At 37.8% G+C, this 25198-nt stretch overlaps 1 protein-coding gene across 1 annotated transcript in view; it reads right to left on the bottom strand.

The window, feature by feature from the left end:
• Positions 1–7272: 7272 nt before the first annotated feature.
• IQCJ (IQ motif containing J) overlaps positions 7273–25198 on the bottom strand; it is a 103501-nt gene continuing 85575 nt past the window's right edge. Inside the window, exon 5 of the mRNA XM_006165506.1 lies at positions 7273–7427. Within this exon, the coding sequence (XP_006165568.1) occupies positions 7356–7427 (72 nt within the window). The 3' untranslated portion in view covers positions 7273–7355. The remainder of the gene's footprint in view (positions 7428–25198) is intronic.

Below are 25198 nucleotides of genomic sequence, written 5' to 3' on the forward strand. Positions count from 1 at the left end.
GTGGACATTCAAAAAAAAAAAAAAAAAAAAAAAAAAGAGCGAGCATATCTCAGGAAAAACATCAAGGAGGCAGTGAGTAGGGTTTTCCATGGAGTATGACAAGGACAATAAAAAAAGTATACCTAAAGTGCAGAAGTAACCCCTACCTAATGGGGAGAGATAAGGCATTATGACCTAAGGAGGAGGCAGGCAGAGGGGAAGCAGGAGGCCACAGAGGCATCATCAGCATCAGACACGGTGGTCCTCTCTGGCTTTTTCAGAGTAAACAGAAATTTGCAAGCCCGAGGTGAGAACAGGCCATTACAGTCTGTGGAAAAGCTTTGTCTTTTGATGTGACTCCGTGTGTCTGAGGAATGGTAAGACTTTAGTTTTAGCCAGATAATAACTACCAGGAGTTGAGGGTTGTGTGAAGTGGGGGCACGAGAAGAGCAGAGGCAGAACCTAAAGACTGGGCAGAAGGAGGCTGGGATGTCCACCAACACCATGCTGAGGACTAGGCTTTATTGCATAGACCGGTGTTTGCCAAAGTGTGTCGTGTCACCTCCTTGGAGTTTCTGCTTTACTGTCTATTACCGTGTCAGTTCAAAATTGTAAATTTCTTATCAGGGAGGCAGGACATTGAGACTAAAATGGGAAAACTGAAGAAAAAAGTGGCAAAGGGAGAGAATGCAGAAGGAGAGAACACTCAGGAGCCACTTTCTGAAGCCTCCACTTCCTCCTTCCACATCCCCAAGGTCTTCCTTTGCTATGAAGTACAGAGAATGATGTAGTTAGATGTGCAACTATAGCTCTCCCAGTGTCCCCCACGGATTTTCGATGATCATCAGAACCCTACAGTGTATGTTTGAGCCTTCTTTGAGATGCAGTGTGTGAGACCCACTCTTCCACATGGTATCCAAGGTCACATCAGGAAGAAACCAACCTGTCACCATTTACAGGCATCAGAAACACATTGTGGAAGGTCAGGAGTGAACTGCAGGTGACGCAGGATTGCTATGCGGATCTCATTCCACATAGCAGTGATGCACCCAGAGAGCCAGAAAGGAGTCCTCCCATACAAATCACACCATGGTGTATGAAAAATACACACTTAACAGACACAGGAATGAAAAATTATCTGTTGATGGTAATATATGGTAATATCAATGACTTGATTTATATGCACTGCATTCATGCTGGGGCAAAACACACACACACACAACAACAACAACAAGAATAAAAAAAGTTGAATTTTATGAAGATGTGCAGTGACTGAGATCAGTAGTGTAATAAGTACATCACTGGACTCCCATGTGGTCAACTGTGGTTCAAGTCCTGGACCTGGCTGTTTAAAACTCATGCCGGCACATGTGCATGTGTGCCCAAAAAAATTCGGAGAGGAAAAGAGATTGTGGTTTGGCTATCCCCTGGGGGCGGGGGTGATTTCTCACTTTCTGTCTCTGTCTCTCTAGCAAGCAACATGCCTTATAGCAAAATTCTAAAAAACAAACAAACAAAAGTACAGTCACTAAATGTAGATTTAAAAAATATAAAATAATAATAATAATGCAATAGTAACAGCAACCCTGCTATGGCTTAAAAGTATCCTCCCCAACCCTTGGACTTCATGTGTTGGAATTTGGTTGTTTTGTGAGGGTATTAAGAGAAAACTCAGTTTGATGATGATGTTGAAAAGTGGGCCTTTGGGAAGTGCTTAACATCAAGAGGTGCCCCTTTGATTAAGTTCTGGTGGGTTTATAAGGAGAAGGGAGGAGACCAGAACAGAAACATGCAATGACATGTATGCTCTGCTCTGCTCATGTGTGTCGAGAAGGAAGGCCCTCTGCCATGTTTTCTGTCAGCAAGAATACCCTCGCCAGGTACAGCCCCAGGACCTTGACCCTCCAAACTGGGAACTAAATAAACCTCTATTCTTTGAAATGACCCAGACTCAGGCATTTCTGTTATTAGTAAAAGGAGGGACCAGAACAAATCCTAACAAAGATGTCAAGGATAGAAGCTGCATAGCCAGGGAAATGAGAAGCACACATTTATCTTTTCCTAAATTCTGGCTATAAATCAAAGAACCTCTCTTCTTGGTGTAGTAACTGCTGATGAGGCGTTATCACCATGGTTTAATGGGTATTTCTTTATAGTCTATTCTTTGGCCATAATTTTTTGTTGTATTCAAAGAGCCATCTGAATCTTTTTCTTAATTTGATAGAACAGAGGCTGGGTCTGTTGTAAATTCTATTACTCAAAGAAGCACCTCTACAAGCTCCCTATTCACATATAAATGGGTAAAAGGATAAAACAGTTTCTGTTGGAGCTCAGACTAGGTTACCTGAAGGACTGAAATACAAAGTATGTGCCTTCCAGTGCAGACTACTTTGATGATTTTGAGAGGAAGAAGCACATACGTGCATGAACACACACACACTTGTGTGTACACATATACACACATGCAGTCAGCCAAATAATCTTCTTTGTAAAATCAATAAAGAATTCAGTAGACCGTAGGTTTTTAAATTAAATAATGATTTAATGCTCTCTTTGTTAGAGGACTTGAAAAGTTTGATTCATTACAGAATTTATATGATGAGATAGTTGATCCTAGAACTTTCAACGAGAAGTTAGGTGGTAAAAGCACTCACACACAGCAAAGAAACAAAGATGGTCACTTAGATCCCACCAGTGCTTGCCATGTTCCAGGCACTGTGTGACGATTTGCTCACGTGTGACCTCATCTACTCCTCATAATGATCCCATAAAGAAAATAAAAACTATCTCATGCGAGATAGTTTTGAATTCCAAAGACTCCACAAAACATTTCCAATATCTAGTACCTAGGAAATGTGAAAGTAATAATAATCAAACCATAATTGTGTTTTCAGGCTATATTTTTGTGTTTCATTTGATTTTTTTTTCCTCCCAGAAATCCTACATCAAGGCAGGACAAGAATTATTATCTCTAGTTTTAAAATAAAAGTGATAAACAGAGCTCAGAGAAGTTGACTCAACCAGTAAAACCCACTTGAATGTGGACCCCCAAAAATGGTATTTTTAGGCCACTATTCTTTGTCTCAGTATCTTTTCAACAGACAGATACTGAAGGAACTAGTAGCCATGCACACCGGGTCTGAGATGTCACCTCCCATCCATTTCCTACCCTCCACACCCTCCACACCCCAACACCCCATCTCACTCACCTTGACGTGTGTCTCCCTGCCCCAGACGCTCTTTAGAAGACATTTGAAGGATATGGGAAGCTGTTGCCTCCATCTTAGCAGACGGATTTAATCACCCCAAATATACTTTTTAAACATACACATCTCAACTTCATGTAGTGGACTACTAATCAGAAGGTTTATACATATTTGTTAAAACGTATAAATATTTAAGATAAATTAAGTAAGTGAAATAAAGCAAGTTCCAGAAAGATATATATGATTCTTTTGGGAATTTTTAAGACTGTATGCTTCTTATAGAGACACATATACTCATGCAATGTGTACCTACAGGCATGTAAATGCAGCACATTTATACACATGTATAACAGAGCCAGCAGCGGTTACTTCTAGCAGTCTGGGGAGGAGACCATGCTTGGGAACACTTACTCAAAGCAGGCTATGTCATCATATTTGATATCTTAACCCTGGAACCACACTGGTTTTGAATCCCATCCTACATCATCATAGCTGTGTAGACACAGGCAAGTTATTCAATTTTTTTTTTTTGAGAGGTTTTTGCTATAGGGCACATGCGCTTACCAGAAAGACAGAAAGAGACAGAGAGATAGAAAGCGAGAAATCACTCCCCAGGTGGGATGGCCACACTACAATCCCTTCTCCTCCATTCTCCTCTCGGGATCTTGGGCACGCATGCACACGCACCCAGCGTGAGTTTAAGCCACCAGGTCCGGGACTCAAACCGTGGTCAACTACATGGGAGTTCAGCGACATAGCCATTACGCTAACTGCTGGTCCCAAGTTACTCAATTTCTCATGCTTTCGTTTCCTCATCTGTAAAAGGATGGCAGTAATAGGGTTGATGTAAGAACTAAGTAAAATGACACATGAGGCACTTACTGCCTGATGCATAAAAATAACTATTCAATAAATGCTAGGTATTATACTTAGCTGTTCTAGTTTTTAGAAGGAAAATGTATATTTGTGTAAATTTAAATTTTTAAGAAGGGAACTGAGATGATAGAAAAGAAGTAATTTAGTTTCCTAAGGCTTTCATTACAAAGTACCACCAAGTGGTGGCTTAAATAATAGAGGTCTGTTGTCTCACAGTTCTGGAGACTGGAGGTCCACGATGGAGGTGTCAGCAGGGCGGCTTCCTCCTGAGGCTGTAAGGTGGGACCTGCTCATGCCTTGACTACCTTCAGGTGTTTTGCTGGCAATTCTCATGTTCCCTGGCTTATAGAGGCATCCCCTTGATAGGTCCTTTATATTCACATGGACTTCTCCCTGCACATGTGCTGTTTATGGGTCTAAATTTCCCTTTTTCATAAGGGCACCTATCATATTACATTAGGGCCCACCCGAAGGATCTCATTTGCAAAGATTCCATTTCTAAAAGGGCTATTTGTAGGTACTAGGGCTTAGGACCTCGGCACCTATTGGGAGTCACAATTGCTAAGGGAGAAGACCAAATTAGAGGGGATCACAGTAGTCCAGGTTTTATTCATAGTACTGACCAAGTAGGCAAAAAAAAAAAAAAAAAAAAAAAAGAATTTACAAAACCCAAACACCAGATGGTGTAATGGTTATGTTGTTGAACTTCCACATGGCCGACTGCAGATCCAGTCCCAGACCCAGTGGCTTGAAACTTATGCTAGGTGTACGTAAGTGCACGCTCAAAATCCCGAGAGGAGAATGAAGAAGAAGGGATTGTGGTGTGGCCATCAACCCTTATGGGTTGATTTCTTGCTTTCTGTCTCTTTGTCTCTCTGTGTCTCTCTGGCAAGTGGACTCACCCTGTAGTAAAAATCTCTCTAAATACACACACACACACACACACAATAAGAGGGCTAGCAAGTGACATGGAGGTTAAGGTGCTAGATCCAACTATGCAGTTCAAGTCCTGGACCCAGTGGCTTAAAAATCATGCCAAGCATGTGTGTGTGTGTGTGTTTGTGTGTGTGCCCCAAATCCCAAGAAGAATAAAGAACGATTGCAGCATGGCCATCACCTGGTGAATGATTTCTGAGTTTCCCTCTCTCTCTCTGGTGAGCCCATTCACTCTATAGCAAAATCTCAAAAACAAAACAAAAGAAAAATCCCACAAAATTTGGTAACTGGATGTAATGGAGGAAGGCAGAGACACTCAGGTTTCTGGCTAAAGCAGATGCTGTAGTGAAATATGTGAATGGGGGTAAATAGAAAAAAGGGAAGGAAGGAAGGAAGGAAGGAAGAATGAAAGGAAGAATGAAAGGAGAGAGAAAGAGAGAGAAAAAAAAAGAAGTAAGCAAGCCTCCAAAAGGAAAAGATGTGGCACGGGTCTATCAGGTTTATTTTAAACGATTCAAGCTTTATTTTTTAGGTTTTATTTCCTATGCTTTCAGCCTCCTTCATTATTTCTGATATTTCCTTTTCAGTGTTCTTGGGCTTTCACAGACACTTCTGTGCTGTTCTCTGTGGAGGCTGCTACAGCTCCTGGCTTGGAGTGTGAAGTGCTCAGGTGCCTTCAGATACAGACCTGGTCTATAGGACTAGGACTGAGTGTGTTGCAAGCAATGAGAGAGGGTCTATTTTTCTTATTATTTCATCACCATGTAACTTAAAAGTCCCTTAGCAATTGCCCACATAAAGACATCAGAGTGGTAAAGGTATGCAATGGAAGGAAATGGTAATAAAACACCTCTTTTTAGAGTCTCTAAATTGTGTGCTGAATTGTATACGGTAAGATAAAGACACTGGGGAGCCCCCAGTGACACACATGATTTGCTGCAAGAAATTTTGTAACACCTCTAGGTTTATGTGGATGACTTGTGATAAAAGTTTCCTGTGGCAAAAACAAGAGAGGACGTACAGGAAGTGGTTTAACAAGTTGTAGAGTGAGCAGAGGCAAGAACCTTCTAGCCTGTCAAAATGTAAAGTGGAGGGGGCTCCGAATTTCCCAGTGACTGAAGCACTGTCTGTAGCATGAATGTTAAATCAGCTAAATGAGCTACAGAAGGGTCTTGTCTGGGTTTGTACAGTCTATACATACATGCTGGGAGTCTCAGGGTACCAGGCACTGCTCTAGGTGCTGGTCATCTTCAAAGAAATTGAAGAAGTTCACATTTGCAGGTAATGGGGTTAGGACTTCAATATTTCTGAAAGGCACACAATTCAATCCATATTGTTATGGGAGAAGTTGAATTAGAAGTTACTGCAGTGATCCAGATTTTTACCTAGGACATTGGCCAAGAAAGCAAGAAAAGAAAAATAGGGGAAAAAATGCAGTAAGAGTTGTTGATTGGATGTAACAAAGAGAGGCAGAGATGCTCGCCCTGAGATTTCCGGCTAAGGCGTCTGGTAGAGCTGGTAGTGGCATTTACTGAGATGCAACGAGACCAGAACAAATCAGTGAACAAACCAGAGAAGGGTGTCTACCCTCATGGAGCTTGCTTACATTTCAGTGATGAAAGACAGGTGCCATGTGGTGAGGTGGGATAAATGCTCTGAAGAAAATCTCTCACAGCATGGTGAGAGACAGAGGTTGGTGGGTGGGGATGATGTTGCTAACTTACAAAGGGTGGTTAGGACAAGTCATTCTGACAAGGTGACATTTGAGCAAAGTCACTGAAGAAACGAGAGGATAAGAATGACGCTATTGGATGGAAGATAATTTGGGATATAGAAAAGGAGAAAGACCTTAGGGTGAGAATAAGTTGATTAGAAATGACAAATCTCACCCTTTTAGTATTCATAGTGTATTGTTGGCCTCTAGCATATGAAAGCAAATTTATAAAAGAAATCTGGGCTCTCTTTCATAGTAGTGGGTTTGCACATTTCTCTCTTCTTCTTTTTTTTTTTTTTTCCAAGTGCCAGAGGGCACATGCAAGGGAGAGAGAGAGAAGAGGAGGTAGCATGAAAAAACCCTCCCCTTCATCCCCCATGGGACCTGGTCATGTCACAATTTTTCCCCTCTACTTTTGCATCCAGTCAGGATCCTGGCATGTGCATACAGGCTCTGGCATGGATTTCAAGCCTCCAAGGCTGGGGATCAGACTGTGGTCAGCCATATTGGATCTGGCTCCATTTTCAGAACACTTAACTACTGAGCAATAGGGCTGTCCCACATTTTTTTATTTTTAACATTTTGAAGTCACCATTACTTAGGAAGACAGAGCAGTGGGATGGAAGAGCCAGGCCTTTGGCATCTCACTTCCCTGGGTCCAGATTCCGGTTCCAGTCAATACTGACTGTGATGGGCTGAGCAAGTGACTTCCCCATCTGGAAAACAAGAACGGTAATGCCTGCTTAAACTACCAAGTACAACTGTTGGTGGGAATGGAAATTGGTAGAGCCATTATGAAATGTAGTTTGATGGTTCCTAAAACAACTAAAAACAGAACCTCCACATGATCCAGTAATCTCGCTTCTCTGCAAAGCAAATGAAATCAGCATGTTGAGAAGGGATCTGCGCCCTCATGTTCACTGCAGTATTATTGATAATGGCCAGGATACAGTCGCAATCTAAGTGCCCTTCAACAGGTGAATGGATAGAAAAAAATGTGGCATACAGAGAGAAAGAGAGAGACAGAGAGAGAGAGATGCTATTCAGGTTTTAAAAGAATAAAACAGGCCAACCAGTAGCATGGTGGTTGAGGTTACTTGACTATATATGGCTAACTGCATGGTTCAAGTCCCGGACTCAGCAGCCTGAAAAATGCACTGGTGTATGTGCATACGTGTTGACAATCCCAAGAGAAGAAAGGAGGAGAATGGACTATGTTGAAAATCCCAAGAGAAGAAAGGAGGAGAATGGACTGCAGCATGGTCATCCTCCCTGAGGAGTGCTTTCTCATTTTCCTTCTCTCCCTCTCTCTCTTTCTCTCTCCAGCAAGCACATGCACCCTACAGCAAAATTTAAAAAAAAAGAAAAGAAAAAAAGGAAGTCCAGACATTTATGAAAGAATGCATGAACCTGAAAGATGATAATGATAAGTGAAATAAGTCAGACACAGAAAGACAAATATTGCATAATTTCACTTATGTGGGGATTCTAAAAATGTTGAACTCATAGAAACAGTAAGTAGAACAGTGATTGCCAAGGACCAGGGGGTGGGAAAAATAGCAAGATGCTGGTAAGAGATATAAACTTCCAGGCATAAGATGAATAAGTTCTAGGGATCAGATGTATAATTTGGCAACTATAGTTAATAATACTGTATTGTTCACCTGAAATTTAATAAGAAAGCAAATTTTAAATGTTCTTACCACACACACACAAAATGGTAACTATAGGTGGTGATGGACACATTAATTAATATGACCAGTCATGGTAACTATAGATGGTGATGGACACATTAATTAATATGACCAGTGGTAATCAGTACACAATACTACATATATCAATATGCAATAATCGTGTTATATGCCTTGAATACATCAAATTTGTATTTATCAATTAAATATTTTTTTAAAAAAGTAAACACTATGGGTTCTGGAGTACTTGGGAAGTTCAGAACAAATCCTACTAAATGAAGAATATTATTAATTCTATCTTTTTTGCATTGACATATAAAATAACTTGAGCTCAAATATTTTCATTGGTAAAGATTTTTTTACCTCCCTTACTCCTCCAGAAATCACCAAGTATAATATTTGATCCCTTCTCTCAATCTTACTTTTTTTTCCTTCCTCCTCTCCCAGGAAAGACATGACTTATTACTGGAAATTTAGTTTGAGAACAATAACGTGTAACTGTTCGAGCAAATCAACATTGATAATCTCTGAAATTTCTACTTGCATTGTTTCTTCTCACCTTAACCTTCATTTTACTTAGTGTTTTCCCTGTCACTAACATGTACTGGAACATTATTCATTATATATTTAAAAAACACTACATCCAAGTAATTCAATTTTTAAAATTATGGAATTCCTATTATGTATAGATATTGTGAAATAAATATAAGGGCCAACACCAATGACACTACCCTCAAGTTTACAATCTGAAAAAACATAAGCATGTGGAGTTCTAACAGGGCACATTGGCAATCTGAATAGAAATGTATAAAGTAAATCCTGCAAAGGACAATGAGGGTTTTTTTGTTTGTTTGTTTGTTTGTTTGTTTTTTTGGAGAGGTTTTCACTATAGGGTGCATGTGCTCGCCAAACAGAGAAAGAAAGACAGAGAGATAGAGAGCGAGAAATCATCCCCGGGGGGGATGGCCACACCGTAATTCCTTCTCCTCCATTCTTCTCCACCCATCCGCCCCCAGCCTGAGTTTTAACCCACAGGGGCCAGGACGTGAACCACAGTCGACTACCTGGGAGTCCAGCGACAGCCATTACGCTAACTGCTAGTCCCAAGGGCCAATGAGGATTAAAGAAAGAACTGTTTGTCAGAGGCTGAGATGCAACACCCGAAGTAGGCCATGTCCAATGGGAGTATGTCAGGGAACATGTGGGTATATCAGGGTTCAGAGTGGATCCCTGTTGAATACAGACATAAATAAACAAAAAGGAGCCCAAGGGTGGCCATGAGGGAGGCAGGAGACTAGAAGGTGCTGCAAATAACATTTTAGAATGGGCAAATCTTAGTTATTTTGAAATCAGGATCTAAGCTTGAATGAGAAGAACAGTTCTAAGGAGAGTTGTAAACTTCCTTACTGTCTCTTCTTTTCTGCGGGCTGTGACTTTTATCTTGAATCATTTGACATGCTATAGGACTTTTTTTTTTTAAGTTTATTTATGTATTTTCTCTATGAACCAGAAAGAGAAAAAGAAAAAAGAGAGATCATACCCCCAACAAGATCCCAATGCCACAATCTGACCCCAGCTTACGCAAGCCCCAGATCATGGGCATACATGTGCAGACGTTCTGCGGGAAGGTCTCTCAGAAGGTCTCTCAAGGAAAGACCTCTGGATGCGAACTCAGAACCTTTCTATGTTGGTAAGCATCACAAAGCATTACTTTTTACCACTGTGCCACCATCTGACCCCAAGGATACATGTCATTTCTAACTCCAACGCTAACATTCAGATCAACTGAAAAAAGGACAGCCTAATGAGCTAAGAACTGAGAAGAAAACTACCTTTCCCCCCCTCTGGAAATAATCTGGCTCTGATATCCTCTCAGATACTTAAAAAGATTGTTCCTGATTCTTTTGGACCAGATAGACATAGGTACAAAACACCTGTGGAGACTGAGAAGGTCAAGTTATAGGTAGGTATTTGTTGTCACTCCAGTCCTTTGGTCTACTATAAGGATCTAAGGGCCACTTTAGGCTTTTCTGGGTAAAGACAAAAACTTTCTTGTTCTTTTTTGTTCCCTTTTTCCTTCTCTAAAAAACTCAATCTTAATTCTATACGAAAACTTTAAAATGTCTTGAAGGAGGGAATTTGAGTAGCAGAAAAATAACTATAAATACACTTGGCAGGATTTGAATAATTTTTTCTATTTTCTGCACTATATACAGACAATAGCCAAAAAAAAAGATAAATCATGGTATGCCACTTGAGAGTTTTATTGAAAGAAAAATGTCATCTCAAATCTCAGCCAAAAGGTGGTCTATAAATAACTAACTACATATTTTTCAAGTTACAATTTCTCAAGTTGTTCCACTATACAAAGGGGGATTTTATAAAGTATCTCATTTGCAGTTCCCGCTTGTGAGGGCTCATTGAAAATCCCAGATCAATTTGATGATATCAGTATTTATCATATACTATTTGCTATGGTTTGCATGTGTCCCACAAAAGTTCAGATGTTGGAATCTTAACTATTATACTGGTATTGAGAGGGTGGAAACTTAATATGACTATACTTTAAGAAGCGTGGCTTTTGGGAAAGGATTATGATTAGATAAAGTCATTAGAAAAAGTCACCATCATTGAATCCTGGTGACTTTATAAAAAAAAAAGAGAGAGAGAAACAAGAGCTGATGCCTAGACAGACACAAGCTCTTGGCCACCCACCATGTGGTGCCCTATGCCACCTCGGGATTCTGCAGAGAATTTCCCTCCAAATTAAAACTTCATAATCTGTAGTCTCTTGACTTTGGACCCCCAAAACTGTGAACTATAAACCTAGGTTCTTTACATATTATGCAGACTCAGGTATGTCTGTTACAGTAACATGACAGACTAAGACACAGAGTTGAAATTACATAGACATACTTTTGCCAGTAATATAAAAATGATGCACATTTTTCTTATGCTGCTAAAACAAATGTGTGTGGGCTGACTCCATAGCCTAATGATTAAGGGAGTTGGATCCCACCTGGCAGACCATGGTTCCAATTCCAGCCCATGGTAGCTTAAAAAACATGCTGAACACATATGCATGCTGTGTTCCAAATCCTGACAGGATGGAGAAATGGAGGAAAAGGGATTGAGGGGTGGCTACACCCCATTGAGGCATGCTTTCTTCCTCTCTCTCTGTCTCTCTGTCTTTGCCAAGTACACATACTCTCTGGCAATTAAAAAACAAAACCAAAAATGAATGTGAATTTTTGGAAATATGCCATTTGCTCTAGTAGTCACCAGAGTAGTAGTTCTCAAAGTTCTAATGAACTACAAATATAATCTCGTCATATACTTGGAAACTGCATCCTATGGTGTTCAAATAACTTGTCTACGTTTTCAAGCACCAAGCATTCCATTCAAGATAGATAATCACATAGCTCCAAAGACATGGTACCTGTAGAGTACTATATTTGGAGTTAGGATAGACCCACAGTAGTTTCTGACCTGGATTTGTAAGCATGAATCTAATGCTAATCTTTGAGCCCCTTCATCTTTGGAAGTCCCCTGTGGTTAATAGTCCTCTAAAAAAATGTAATTATCTGAAAGAAGTAGCTCCCTTTTGCTCTTCTCTATCTCTCTCTTTCTCTCCCTTCTTTCTTCTAACCTCCCTCCTGCCTTACTTCTTGCCTCCTTCCCTCAGAGACAGAGAATATATTCCATCATACAACTATTGAGTTAAATAATCTGCAAGATATCCCAAGAATTATAGGCTTTCAAGCTCCAGCAGTTAATTTGATATCAGGACAATAAACAGAGGAGAGGAAGCATGGAGGATAGAAAGATTTATGCCTTCTATTTGTCTGGATTTCTTTTGCATTAACCACCTGGTTTTTGCCTTATATTTAATTCTTCCAGACAAACTGCCATTTGGCATTGTCAAGGATGACCTGTCAGAATTGCAGTATAGTTTCATAACACAGAATAGAACAGATAAAGGCCAGAGGAAGAAAAAAAAATGAGTTCCATATCACCTTCTCTGTACTGCCTTCTTGCCTCTATACAAACATTGATGCTCATCAAGATGGAGCATATTTGACTGTCTTGATGAATTCACAAAGGTCTAAAGGACACTCTTCTATGGAATGATCAGCCTTTTTGAGAATAGATGTTTTCCCTTTGATTTGATACCTGATTACATATGGTAGCATGGCCAGTCAGTAGATCTAAGATCATTTTCTCTATTAAAGAAGATATAGCAGATAACTATATCCAAACAAATAACTTCAAAGATAATGTTAAAATTTTTCCTAGCCTATATGGAAAGTGCATCCATTTAACATGAATGATGTCTACAAAATACCAAAACAACCAACTGAATCAGAAAAATTGTTTTAATTACTGGCTAGCATGAGGCCACAATGAAAGAACACTTAAAGTTATTATTTTCCATCTGCATAAAGATTTATATCAATTATATACATCATTATTTGGTACTAAGATTATCATCAGATGAGATGATCATTATGAAGCTGCCCCTAATTGACAATTCCAGAAACAATTTAAGGGAGAAGCTATAGACAAAATAGAAAAATCAGTACAGCCCAAGAAAGACTGGTGCTATCAGAATAGAAATCCTGGGCCAGCAGATGGCATGGTGGTTATGGGTGCTGGACTCCCATATGGCCAACCATGGTTCAAATCCTAGACATGGTCGTTTGATTTTTCTCTCTCTCTCCCACCCTCCCTCCCCTTCTCTCTCTCTCTCTCTCTGCCTTTCTCTGGTCAAATTAAAATAAATAAATGAAGTTAAATAAAATAATTCTATAAGAAAAAAAGAAATTCTATATACATCCTATGATTCTCTGTCAAACTAAAGTCAAACTAAAATCTGGTACCAAAACCCAAAGATCCATGTACATTGTATGATATATCAATAAATTAAAAATGTAAAATATATATGATCGTCATACTAAATCATGATCTAGTATTTCACTGGGGTTGCTAAATTGTGATCTGCTAATTATATCATTCTTCCTAGATATATACTTATTGCTTGAAATTAAATTTCCCTTAAGAGCTAGGTTTATGTCATTGCACAAATTTATAATTCATACTGGACAAATAGAATATATTCCTAACACTTTCTAGTAAGTTTTTGCTCTACTTGTTGCAGTGGCATTCATGAATTCTTTTTTTGTTTGTTTGTTTGTTTTTTGTTATAGGGTGCATGCGCTCGCCAGAGAGACAGAGCGAGACAGAAAGCAAGAAATCACCCCCCCCTCCGGGAGGATAGCCACACCGCAATCCCTTCTCCTCTATTCTTCTCTCGGGATCTTGGGCACGCATGCACATGTGCCCAGCGTGAGTTTAAGCCACCAGGTCCGGGACTCGAACCGCGGTCGACTACATGGGAGTCCAGGGACATAGCCATTACCCTAACTGCTGGTCCCATAATTCTTTATCTAAATGTTTACAGTTTTATCATGAACTCATAACCACTTGTGAATTTATCCCATTTTAAATTATTGCATCGATTATATTTTTCATGATCAAATTTGCTCATCTTGGACTCTGCCTCAGTGGAGTATAAAAGCACCACAGCCCTTTGTCTGCATGTAACCAAGATTCTTTCTGTCTCTTAACCTTTACTTATAAAAATGTTTATAGCAAATTGAAATATGCTACCACCATTTATTTCCTCTTATTTTATGAGGGTTGCAGCATCTGGTGGCTTCTCTGATTCATTTGTTTAAAAAATTTTTATGGAGCATCTACTGTTTGGCAGGCCCTAAGCATGCATAGAAATTAAACTAGGCATAGTCTCTGCCATCATATGTTTTTTTGTTTTGTTTTTGTTTTTGTTTTTTTGAGAGGTTTGTGCTATAGGGTGTGTGCACTCGCCAGCCAGACAGAGAGAGACAGAGAGATAGAAAATGAGAAATCACCCCCTAGGGGGGATGGCCACACTGTAATCCCTTCTCCTCCAGTTTCCTCTCAGGAGCTTGGGCACGCACGCACACGCACTCGGCGTGAGTTTAAGCCACCAGGTCTGGGACTCGAACCACTGTTGACTGCATGGGAGTCCAGCAACACAGCCATTACGCTAACTGCTGGTCCCATGCCGTCATATCGTTTAAAGAAGGAGACAAACAACAAAGAAAAATTAAGTTTAAAATAACTTTATTAAATAATGAAAAACTGTGATAAAAAAGATGAAGGAAAAAGCATAGAGGGTAGTTTAAGAGAACACAGGTAGGGATGGGAAGGACTTCTATAAAAAGCTGCCATTTAAGCTAATCAAATGATGGAAGGCCTACCAGGTGAAGAAGAAAAAGAACATTCTAGACACAGGAATAGGATATGTGAAGAAGCCAAGACATACACAAAAGATTTTCATGAGTTCAGGGACCAGATAAAAGGCTAGTGTGGCTCAAGCAGTATGAAGAGACAAAGGCCAGATCATGGAGCAATTCAGAATAAGAATGGAAGAATATGGTAAGGAGTTTGGATTTTGCGTAAGGTACAATTAGATGCTGCTGAGATATGGTACAATTTTTTTTAACTTATTTTATTTCAAATTCTTTTATACATTCAATCATGTCATTTAGTTTGCGAAGTGAATATTCTAACATGTTTACATTTTTCCTCAGTCCAGTTTATGATACTATAAAATTATCTTCAACAGATAATACCCCATTTCTTTGTCCCATTAGTGCTTTGCCTCTCCATTTTTCTCCTTAATGTCCTTCCTCAGACTCTATTCCTTCACCCACGCTCTTCAAAAAAAAACACTGTATCTGGTATTCACAACCATTTACTGTGTTTCTATATCCTTTAGTCACTCAGTTTTGGGCATAGAGTGCAGAAACTCAGTATATATTAAGTGGAGACAAGCAATGTCTCTCCTTCATAGCCTGTCTTACTTCCCACAGCAGTAAATCTTCCATATTCATACACTTAACTGTTAAAAGCCAGGGTCTTGTGTTTTTATGGCTGAGTAGTAGTCCATAGAGTGTATGTTCCACAGTTTTTCAATCCATTCATCTATTTGTGGGCATTTGGGTTGGTTTCATGTCTTAGCAATTGGGAATAATGCTGCAATAAATATTGATGTACAAGTGCTTTTCTGATTAAGAATTCTTCTGTCCTTTGGGTAGATACCAAGGAGTGGAACTGTTGGGTCATATGGAAGTTCTATTTGTAGATTTTTTTTTTTGGAGAGATCCTCACTGTAGGGCGTGTGCGCTCACCAGACAGACAGAGAGAGACATAGAGACAGAAAGCGAGAAATCGCCCCCCAGGGGGGATGGTCACGCCGCAATCCCTTCTCCTCCATTCTCCTCTTGGGATCTTGGGCACGCATGCACACGTGCCCGGCATGAGTTTTAAGCCACCGGGTCCGGGACACGAACCGTGGTCGACTACGTGGGAGTCCAGCGACATAGCCATTACGCTAACTGCTGGTTCCCTCTATTTGTAGATTTTTGAGGAATCTCCAAATTGTTCTCCACAGTGGCTGGCCTAATTTACATTTCCACTACCAGTGTAAGAAAGTTCCCCTATTACCACACCCCAGCCAGCACTTATTATTTTTTGTTTTTTTAATCTTAGTCATTCTGACTGGAGTTAGGTGGTGTGTCATTGTTGTTTTGATCTGCATTTCCCTTACAATGAGAGATGTTGAGCATTTTTTCATATGCCTATTGGCTATTCATATATCATCCTTAGACAGTGGTTTTTTCCAACTCATTTTCCCATCTTCTATAGGGTTAATCATCTTTTTTCGGAACAGCTGCTTGAATTCCTTGTATATTCTGGTTATCAGTCCCTTATCTGACACATAGTTTACAAAAATATTTTTCCATACTGAGGGCTGTCGATTCACACTAATTACTATGTCTTTTGCCATGCAAAAAACTTATTAATCTGATGTAATCCCACCACTTTTGGTTTTAACAACTGTACACTGGTCACTTTGGGAATACTGGATGAGCTCTGGCAGGAAACTCAATGTCTTGCTATGGCAGTGATCCAGGTGTGACATGATGGTGACTTATACCACAGTGTCGACAAAGGTAGAGGAAGGAAACTTACATATTTAAGAGACATATTTTAAGAAAGACTTAACAAGATTTAGTAGATTGGGTATAGATTAAAATGATGGGGTAGTTCTAAAAAAAAGAAAGGAATCAAGGGTGACATCCAGTGTTCTTTCTTGACCATTTCAGTGGTGACTTTTCAGCATAGGGAAAAAGGAGTGGGAAAAGGTTATCAGTATGATTATAGCAAAATGATGTGGGTGTGTGTGTGTGGGTGTGGGGGGGTGTGCAGTAATAATCTCACCACCAAATAGAAACACTCGCATCATAGAAAAATCACTCCTTTCTTGCCTTGCCAGTTCAGATTTCAAGGCTGTTTCATTTGTGAGCTGAAGCACATGTCAGTCCTCAGTGTCATCTAGCTTCTTTGACCCTATTGTTAGGGTACATTTCTCTACGATCCTGGCAAAAAAATTGTCAGTCAATGTGCAATTTCAGTGTGGATGTACACTTCCACTATAGCTATTTTAATGAAAAATGATACATACTTCCATGAAGGGATACTAGCTAGATATCAATTAAACCACAAGTCTATTACTTAGCTATTTTTTTTAAATATTGCTAAAGGCAGCATTACTCATGTATGTGAGTACAGCTGAGAAAGTGGTTGTACTTGACTTTATTTTCTTTAGAACCTGAACATGGACTGTCCTTCAGACTTACCGTGTGAGGGAAATAACATTGAACTTGAACTCATATGAAATGATTCCATATAGTTTTATTTCATATACTATATCTTAAAGTTGAATATATCTTCAGAAAATTAAATCAAACACTACATATTACATCTAGCACATCAATACTTTTCTTCTTTATCCTCCTTTTCTTATTTTCCCTCTTGCTCATGAGGCTCTAATTTTGTCAAGAATATGATGTTCTGACAGCTTTTCAGAAATAGATTTTATACCTGAAGTTCTGTTTTCAGTTCTACTGAGAGCTATTTAATATTTTATTTTCTCCATTTTAAATTGTAAAATATTGTCTTATTAACTCAACAGGCATCAAATATGGAAGTTGAGAACCAAACCACTGAGCCAGGCTGCAGTTTATCTCCAAATCTAATGTCAATGCAACCAGAGAAAGTTACTTAAACTGTACCTACTCATATTCTTCTGTAAAATGAGAATAATTAGTTCCTACTGCGTAAGATTGCAATGGAGACTAAGAAATGAGTATATGTAAAACAGTACAGCACTTAGCGTATAGCAATTCTCTAGTTTAGCTATTACACCTGTTCTTATTACTATGGGCTAAATAGCAATTTAAAATAAAATACACTTTAAAATATGAGAGTGCTTCAAAAAGTTTATGAAAAAGTGGAATTAAAGTCTGAGTTCATTTTGATGCAAAAGAAATCCAAATCCATGTATAGTTTTCTCATAATACACATTTTCCACAAACTTTTTGAAAATCCCTTGTAGAATGTAGTTTCCCCCAACAAAAATAAAACAAAAACTAAAAAGCAAATTTTCCTTAAGATTCTCCTCTGCAACACAAACTACCCAAAAGATAATGAAGCAGTATCTATAAAGAATTGTGAAAAGTCATTAGAATATCAGAATTTTATACCCAGCTTAGCTATAATGCATGCACATAAAACTGCAAAAATACATTCTCTGATATTCAAGTAACTAATATTTTTTGCCTATCTTGAAAAAAATTAGAACAGACTAAAACTAAAAATGGAAAACCTATAGTATAAACAATAGTAACAAATGAAACTAATGAAGTATATATTGAATCTAATTAATTGCCTAAGGGTCACAAAACTGGCCCAGATTTGGTGGCACAGGTAATAGACCACAACTATGTGATACTGAATTCATATGCAAGGTCCAGGTTTGGATCTCAAGTCAACATGAACAAGTCAGGCATGTTTACATGTGTGCCCATTTTCCTAGCCAGCTAGAAGGCTTAGATGAACACTGTGATATAGAAAGACCCTGTTGAAGGTCTCTTTTTCTCTCAGGAAATAAAGTAAAAAAAAAAAAAGCTTTAAAAATAAAGCAAATAAAATAAAAGGTCACAAGACTGAACATAAATATCAAAAAGTAGTTCTTGGGAACCAGCAGTTAGCGTAATGGCTATGTCGCTGGACTCCCACGTAGTCGACCGCGGGTCGCGTCCTGGACCCGGTGGCTTAAAACTCACGCCGGGCGCGTGTGCATGCGTGCCCAAGATCCCGAGAGGAGAATGGAGGAGAAGGGACTGCGGCGTGACCATCCCCCCTGGGGGGTGATTTCTCGCTTTCTGTCTCTAATGTCTCTGTCTGTCTGGCGAGCATACACGTCCTATAGTGAAAATCTCTCTCTCTCAAAAAAAAAAAGTAGTTCTTAAAAATAAGCTTTAAAATAACAACAACAAAAAGGCATAGAAACAACAATTTCTAATCATCAAGGGCCTAGGTAATATTTTAAAAAAATACAGAAAGGAGGAAGTAATGAGATAGGGTAGAAATTAAAGAGAATAAGAACTACATCAACCCCAACCCTAGCTTCTACTGGTATTCCCAATGATATGCCAGTGTCCACAAAAAGAGTAGATCTATAATATTTATACAATAAATGAACATTCATTCAATATACTAAATATTGAATGAATATTGAACCTGGCGTGACTTTCAAGTCATTGGGTCTGGGACTCAAACCGTGGTCAGCCATGTACAAGTTCAGCTACGTAACTGCTACACCACCTGCTGGTCCACTATATAAAAAATTTTAAATGCTTTTCTAAATAATAATTGAGCAAAAGGAAAAATATGTAATTACAAAATTTTAAAAACATAAAATGAAAGTACTGCTTATTAGATTGAGAACAAAACTGAATTAGACACAAATTCTAAACCTTAATTTTCTTGTTAAAAACCAAAATTAATTTTAAAAATTTACTACGCATTAAGCTTAAATAGCAAATAAAGGAATAAACAATATATCCCTAAAGTTAGTAGGAAAATGAAATGTACTAAAAAATATGGCAGAAGTGGTTAATATGAGAGCTGATTATTATAAAATATTAATTAACAAAATTGGAAACATTAAAGCACCAAAAGAACATATGCAGAGGACATTTTAAATAAAATCATAATACGCTAATCAACCTCAAGATATTTACTGATGTACTTTGGAAAATATGCACCAGAATTAACTCATGATAGTGTACAATTCTGAATATGTAATAACCATGAAAAAAATGAAAATGTTATTTAAAAACAGCTATTAGAAAAGACTTTGAGGATGAAAAATTTCATTAAGAAACTTTTTCAAAGTTTTGAGGAACATGTAATTAGCATACTATATAAAATTAGAGGCCAAAGGAAAACCTGGGAAGCTTCTCATTTTATGAAGCTTGCATAGCCCTGATTTAAAACTTGGGAAAACATCACAAAGTACAAATGAATTCCATTTTATAAACACAGATGTAAAAATTTAAATAACATATCATAAAATAGAAATAAAAACCAATTTATAAAGGCACTGCCCCCAAAAAGCAAAAAAATAGCATCATGCAAGAACGTTTAGTTTCCACAATATAACTCATTCCATCAAGTAGGGAAAATAACACAAGTTACATTATTTAGGTTGGATTTTCTAATCAATATAATAAAATATTATAAATAGGAGGAAATATTGGAAAGCAGGAGGCACATACGTTATTATTCGCAATTGGGGAAATTACACATTTAGAAACCTCAAAAGGATCAAGTAAAAAACTCTTAAATACTATTTCAAAAGGTGAAAGTTACAATTCAACATAATAAAAAAATCATTGCCTCCTACAATCTAGTGATAACCAGTTAGAAGTGAAAAAAGGAAAAAAGAATCTAGTAGCGCAGAAATAATCATAGTAAGAAAAGTAAAACACTTGTAAAATTACATTTAACTCTTTCCTGATATCTATATCTATCCATATCACATATGAGTGTACTTCAAAAATCCATGAAAAATAAAGTATGAGTTTACTTTGGTTCAAAATATTTTGAAATCAATGAGTAGTTTTTCATAATATGCAATTTCCATGAACTTTATGAAAACTCCTCGTGTATGTCTCTCTCTCTCTCTCTCCACCCAAACCATGTTCCAACATGGGAAGAACAAATATTAAAAATATGTCAATTCTTATATCAATTTATAGACTGCAGTTTCATGTAAAGTCTCCAAATGATTTCTTTTGGATCACAAATTCCGAAAGTTCCTTTATGTGTACAATTTTAAAGTTTTAATCTACTTTACTTTAAAAAATTATATCTAGTCAGCTGCTCTTCTACGAGAGAGAGACAGAGAGAGAAAGAGCGATAGACACCTAAAACAGGAGCTTCATGCCATGATTCACCCCCATCTCAGCCAGCCTGGATCCTGGGCACACATGCACACCTGTCCCCAGCCTGTACAGGGAATCTACAGGACATTTTTTTTTTTTTTAAGATTTTTTGCCATGGGGTTTGTGCGCTCACCAAAGAGAAAAAGAAAGAGAGAAAGAGAGAAAGAGAGAGAGAGAGAGAGCTCCAGAAAATAGAAAGTGAGAAATCAGGGGGAATGGTCATGCCCCAATCCTTTCTCCTCTTGTCCCCGTGGAATTTGAGGCATGCATGCACACATACCTGGTGTGATTTTCAAGCTTCCAGGTTGGGACTTAAATCATAGTCAGTCATGTGGGAGTCCCGGGCCCTAACAACCATGCCAAATGTTAGCCCCAATTTACAGAATTTTAAAGAATTATTTTTATAAAATAACATCTAGTTAGTTCCCCTTTTCACCTATATATGTGTTTATTTAATGTTTTCATCTTCAACATATCTTAATTTCATTTATGACTACACTAAAATTTCAAGTGAAGTTAAGACAAGTTTTAAAGGTAAAACCAGTGAAGAAACACAAAAATATATAGATAAAAAGGGATACTAAGTCAATTATGTTTTATGAAAAATAATTTTCTAAAGTTTTATAGATTATAGGGGCCAACATTGGTAGCAGAATGGTTCTGCATTGCACTGTGAGGTTAACTCACACAGGAAGAATCCAAGTTCATATCTGGAGACCTCCCTGAACACACGAAGTACATACATGCCCATGATCTAGGACCAGCTGAGGCTGGGAGTGGATCACAATGTGGAGACCCTATTGAGGGTAACTGTCTCTCTGTCTCTTGCACATGGAGGAAATAAATGAGTAAATAAAACCTTTTTAAAATTCTACAGATTATGGGATCAGCAGATGTAGTAATGGTTATGTCACAGGACCCCCATGTACTCGACTATGGTTTGAGCTCTGGACAGTGGCTTAAAACTCATGCAGTACACATGTGCATGCACGCCTGAAATCCTGAGAGGGCAAGGGAGGAGAAGGGATTGTGGCATGGCCACCACCTGCGCCCCCCTCCCCCAGGGGAGGATTTCTTACTTTCTATCTCTCCAGCAAACACACACACCCTATAGCAAAAATCTCTTAAAAAATAATTCTATAGATTAAAATACCATGAACATAAATAAATATGCAATCTAGGAAAATACTTCCTATAATATGAAAGTAAGAGCTTAATGTAGAAGATAGTTTAAGAACTTATACAAATAACTGAGAAAAATAATAAAACAATAGATGAAAATGTAGTCAGACAATCTACAGAAAAAATTAAAATAGCCACAAAACATGTGAAAATATTAAACCTTAATCATTATAAAAAGAAGTTTGGGATAGGCCCCATAGTCTAGCGGTTAAAAAAGTCAGATCCCATACAGCCAATTGTGGTTTGAATCCTGTCCCATGGGTGGGTGCATGTTTGCTTGCTCTCTCTCTCTCTCCTTCTGGTGAGTACACACACACCCTGTATCTATTAATAACAGGTTTGAATTTAAAGCACAGATTATTTTCAAATTATTAACAAATCAATGATATTGACAGAATAGTTCTAGAAATGTAACAATATGTTTCAATATAATATTTACAAAACTTAAGAATTTATTCTACTTACAGTGGTCTCTTACAAGAAAACAAATGTAATAAAAATACATCAATATCTCTAATGTTAACATTGATTAGAACAGTAGCACAGTTCATTAAGCTGTATCTCAAATATCTTATATGATTTAATGTTATTGAGACATTTGTATTAGACTTTGAAAACTTTTTCTTTTAAGAATTATTTAATTTTATTAATTATTATTTTTAAAAATTTGACCAGAGAGAGACAGAGAAAGCGAGTAAGAGAGTAAGAAAGTAAGCTGCCAGGTCTGGGACTTGAATTGTCATCAGCCATGTGGGAGTCCAGTGCCATAACCACCACACCACCTGCTGGCCCCAACTTTGACAACTTTTAACAACATAGATTATATAAGGAACTCAGTTTCCACCAGCCAAAACCCCTAATATTCCAATTAAAAAATGGGCGATAGACCTGAACAGACAAGTCTTAAACTAAGACATACCAATGGCCAGAAATCATGAAAAAAAAGGTTTAACATCACGAATTATAAGGGAAATGCAAATCAAAATCACATCGACATATCATCTCACCCCAGTTAAATGTTATCAAGTGTGTGCACGCATATACATGCACATGTGTGTGTGCACGTGCATGCACACACACACACAGGCAAACATGCACCAGCATGGCTGTGAAGAAGGGTGAACCCTTCTACACTATTAGTAGGAATGTAAATCAGTGCAGTCAATATGGAAATCAGTATGGAGCTTCCTCAAAAAGCTAGAACTATCTTTTGATCCAATAATCCTACAGAAATAGAACTAGTATGTCATCTAATAATTCTACTATCAGGTATATTATATATCCAAAGGATAGGAAAGCAATATCTCAGAGATATCTGCATGTTCATGCTCATGTTTAATGAATCACAAAGGCTTAAGATATAGACTCAACCTAAATGCCCCAAAACTGATGAATGGATTAAAAAAAGTTTATCTATGATGGGATACTATTAAGACATTTAAAAAGGATGAATTTCTGTCATTCGATGCAAAATAGATGAACATAGACGACATAATGCTAACTGAAATAACTGAGGCGCTGAGAGATGAATACTGTATGTCCCCACCAAATACTGTGTGGTCTCACTCTTTAACAGAAGCTAAGAGACTTGTTTGCAGGGAAGGAGAGAGTGCAATAGAGGATACCAGATGCTGAAAAGGGGGAGGAGGTTGAGGACACGAAGAAAACTTATTAATATATACAACAGTGCATGTAAACAAGTGGAATGGGTTACAGAACAGTATAGCACAGTAAAGAACCTTGGTGATAATTACATATATATATTTCCAAACAACCTGTATAGTGAAGTCTAAATGTGAACAACACAAAGTAATGATAAATGTTGGAGATGGTGAATGTGTTGTTTCCCCTTGATGTTTTAAAGAATTATTTTAATTTTATTCATTATTGTTATTAAGGCTTTTTTTTTTAATTTGACCAGAAAGATGAGAGAGAGAGAGACAAAGAGAAAGAAGAAAGTGAGAAAGCAAGCTGCCAGATCCAGGAGTCAAACCATGGTTAGCCATGTGGCAGTCCAGTGCCTTAACCACCATGCCACCTGCCAGCCCCTCCTTTGGCTTGATTATTACATATTATATACATGCTTTGAAACCCATATTGTACTCTACAGAGTTGTAAAATACTTATATATAAATCAGAAATTATAATAGAAGTATTTTTCTTAAATTCAAACACTGAATTTTAAAAAGCAAAATTTAAAATATTATAAATTGTTTTTAAAGGGCTTGTGTGTGTGTGTGTGTGTGTGTGTATTCCTAGTCACTGTGTATAACTCCAAGAAAATTTAACAAAATATTAACAATAGTGTTCTCTGCTGGATTAAGGGTAAGATACAGTTTAAAGTTTCCATATTTTCCAAAATGAAATTAAATACATTATTATAATTAGGAGAAAATAGCATTGCTTTAAAGTGAAACCAAATTTTATAATTTAGAAATGTCATTCAAAATGTGTTGACTGAACAAAAGAGGTGTGACTTGCTATTATTGACAGTTTCATTTATGTTGAAGTCTCATTTCCCAAAAGTTTTAGCAAATGGTCACTGTACTCTGTTGTAATGTGTGACTAACTCCTTTCTTCCTAAGAAAGCTGATGAAGCTCAGATTGTTGGTCTTTAAGAAAATGCAAAAGTATGGACATAGGAGTAAGCAGGGCCAAACCTGTACTTTGAAGCTCCTGACACAGAACAGTTCTTATTAATACATTTTACTTAAATATATGAGTGGCATGTTATTATTATTAAAATAGATGTAAATATGTGTTTGAGCACATATGTGGAAAGCCATGTATTTGAAAATTATTATTTTCCAAATAAAGAAACCATTTTGAACATTTCTGTGTAACTAGGATCACATAGCTTAGACTTCAATCACAGAGAATGAATAAATTTTCCCTGGAAAATTTCCTGGATCCCATGTTTTCCTGCCCTGCTCTTATTTTTTAAATGATTAAAATAAAATTCCATAAGGATGTCCATTTCTTTCTTCCCTTCTATCAGTCCACCCTTAGGGTTTAGTTGGCAAAGGTGAGCTTTGCAAAACTAATATCTCTATTTCAAAGAAAACTGATGTGGGAGATTCTGAAAGGTCTAAAAAGACCCTGTGACCTTTGGTGGGATTCATCCAATCACTTGGACAGGAGTTTTCTGGCTGGAAGGGGCCATGTGTCATACAGGGAGCTTACTTAGCACATGTATGTTTGGTTACTCTTTCA

The sequence above is a fragment of the Tupaia chinensis genome, unplaced genomic scaffold, assembly GCF_000334495.1.
Source record: "Tupaia chinensis unplaced genomic scaffold, TupChi_1.0 Scaffold143935_1, whole genome shotgun sequence".
In the NCBI taxonomy this organism is placed as follows: Eukaryota; Metazoa; Chordata; class Mammalia; order Scandentia; family Tupaiidae; genus Tupaia; species Tupaia belangeri.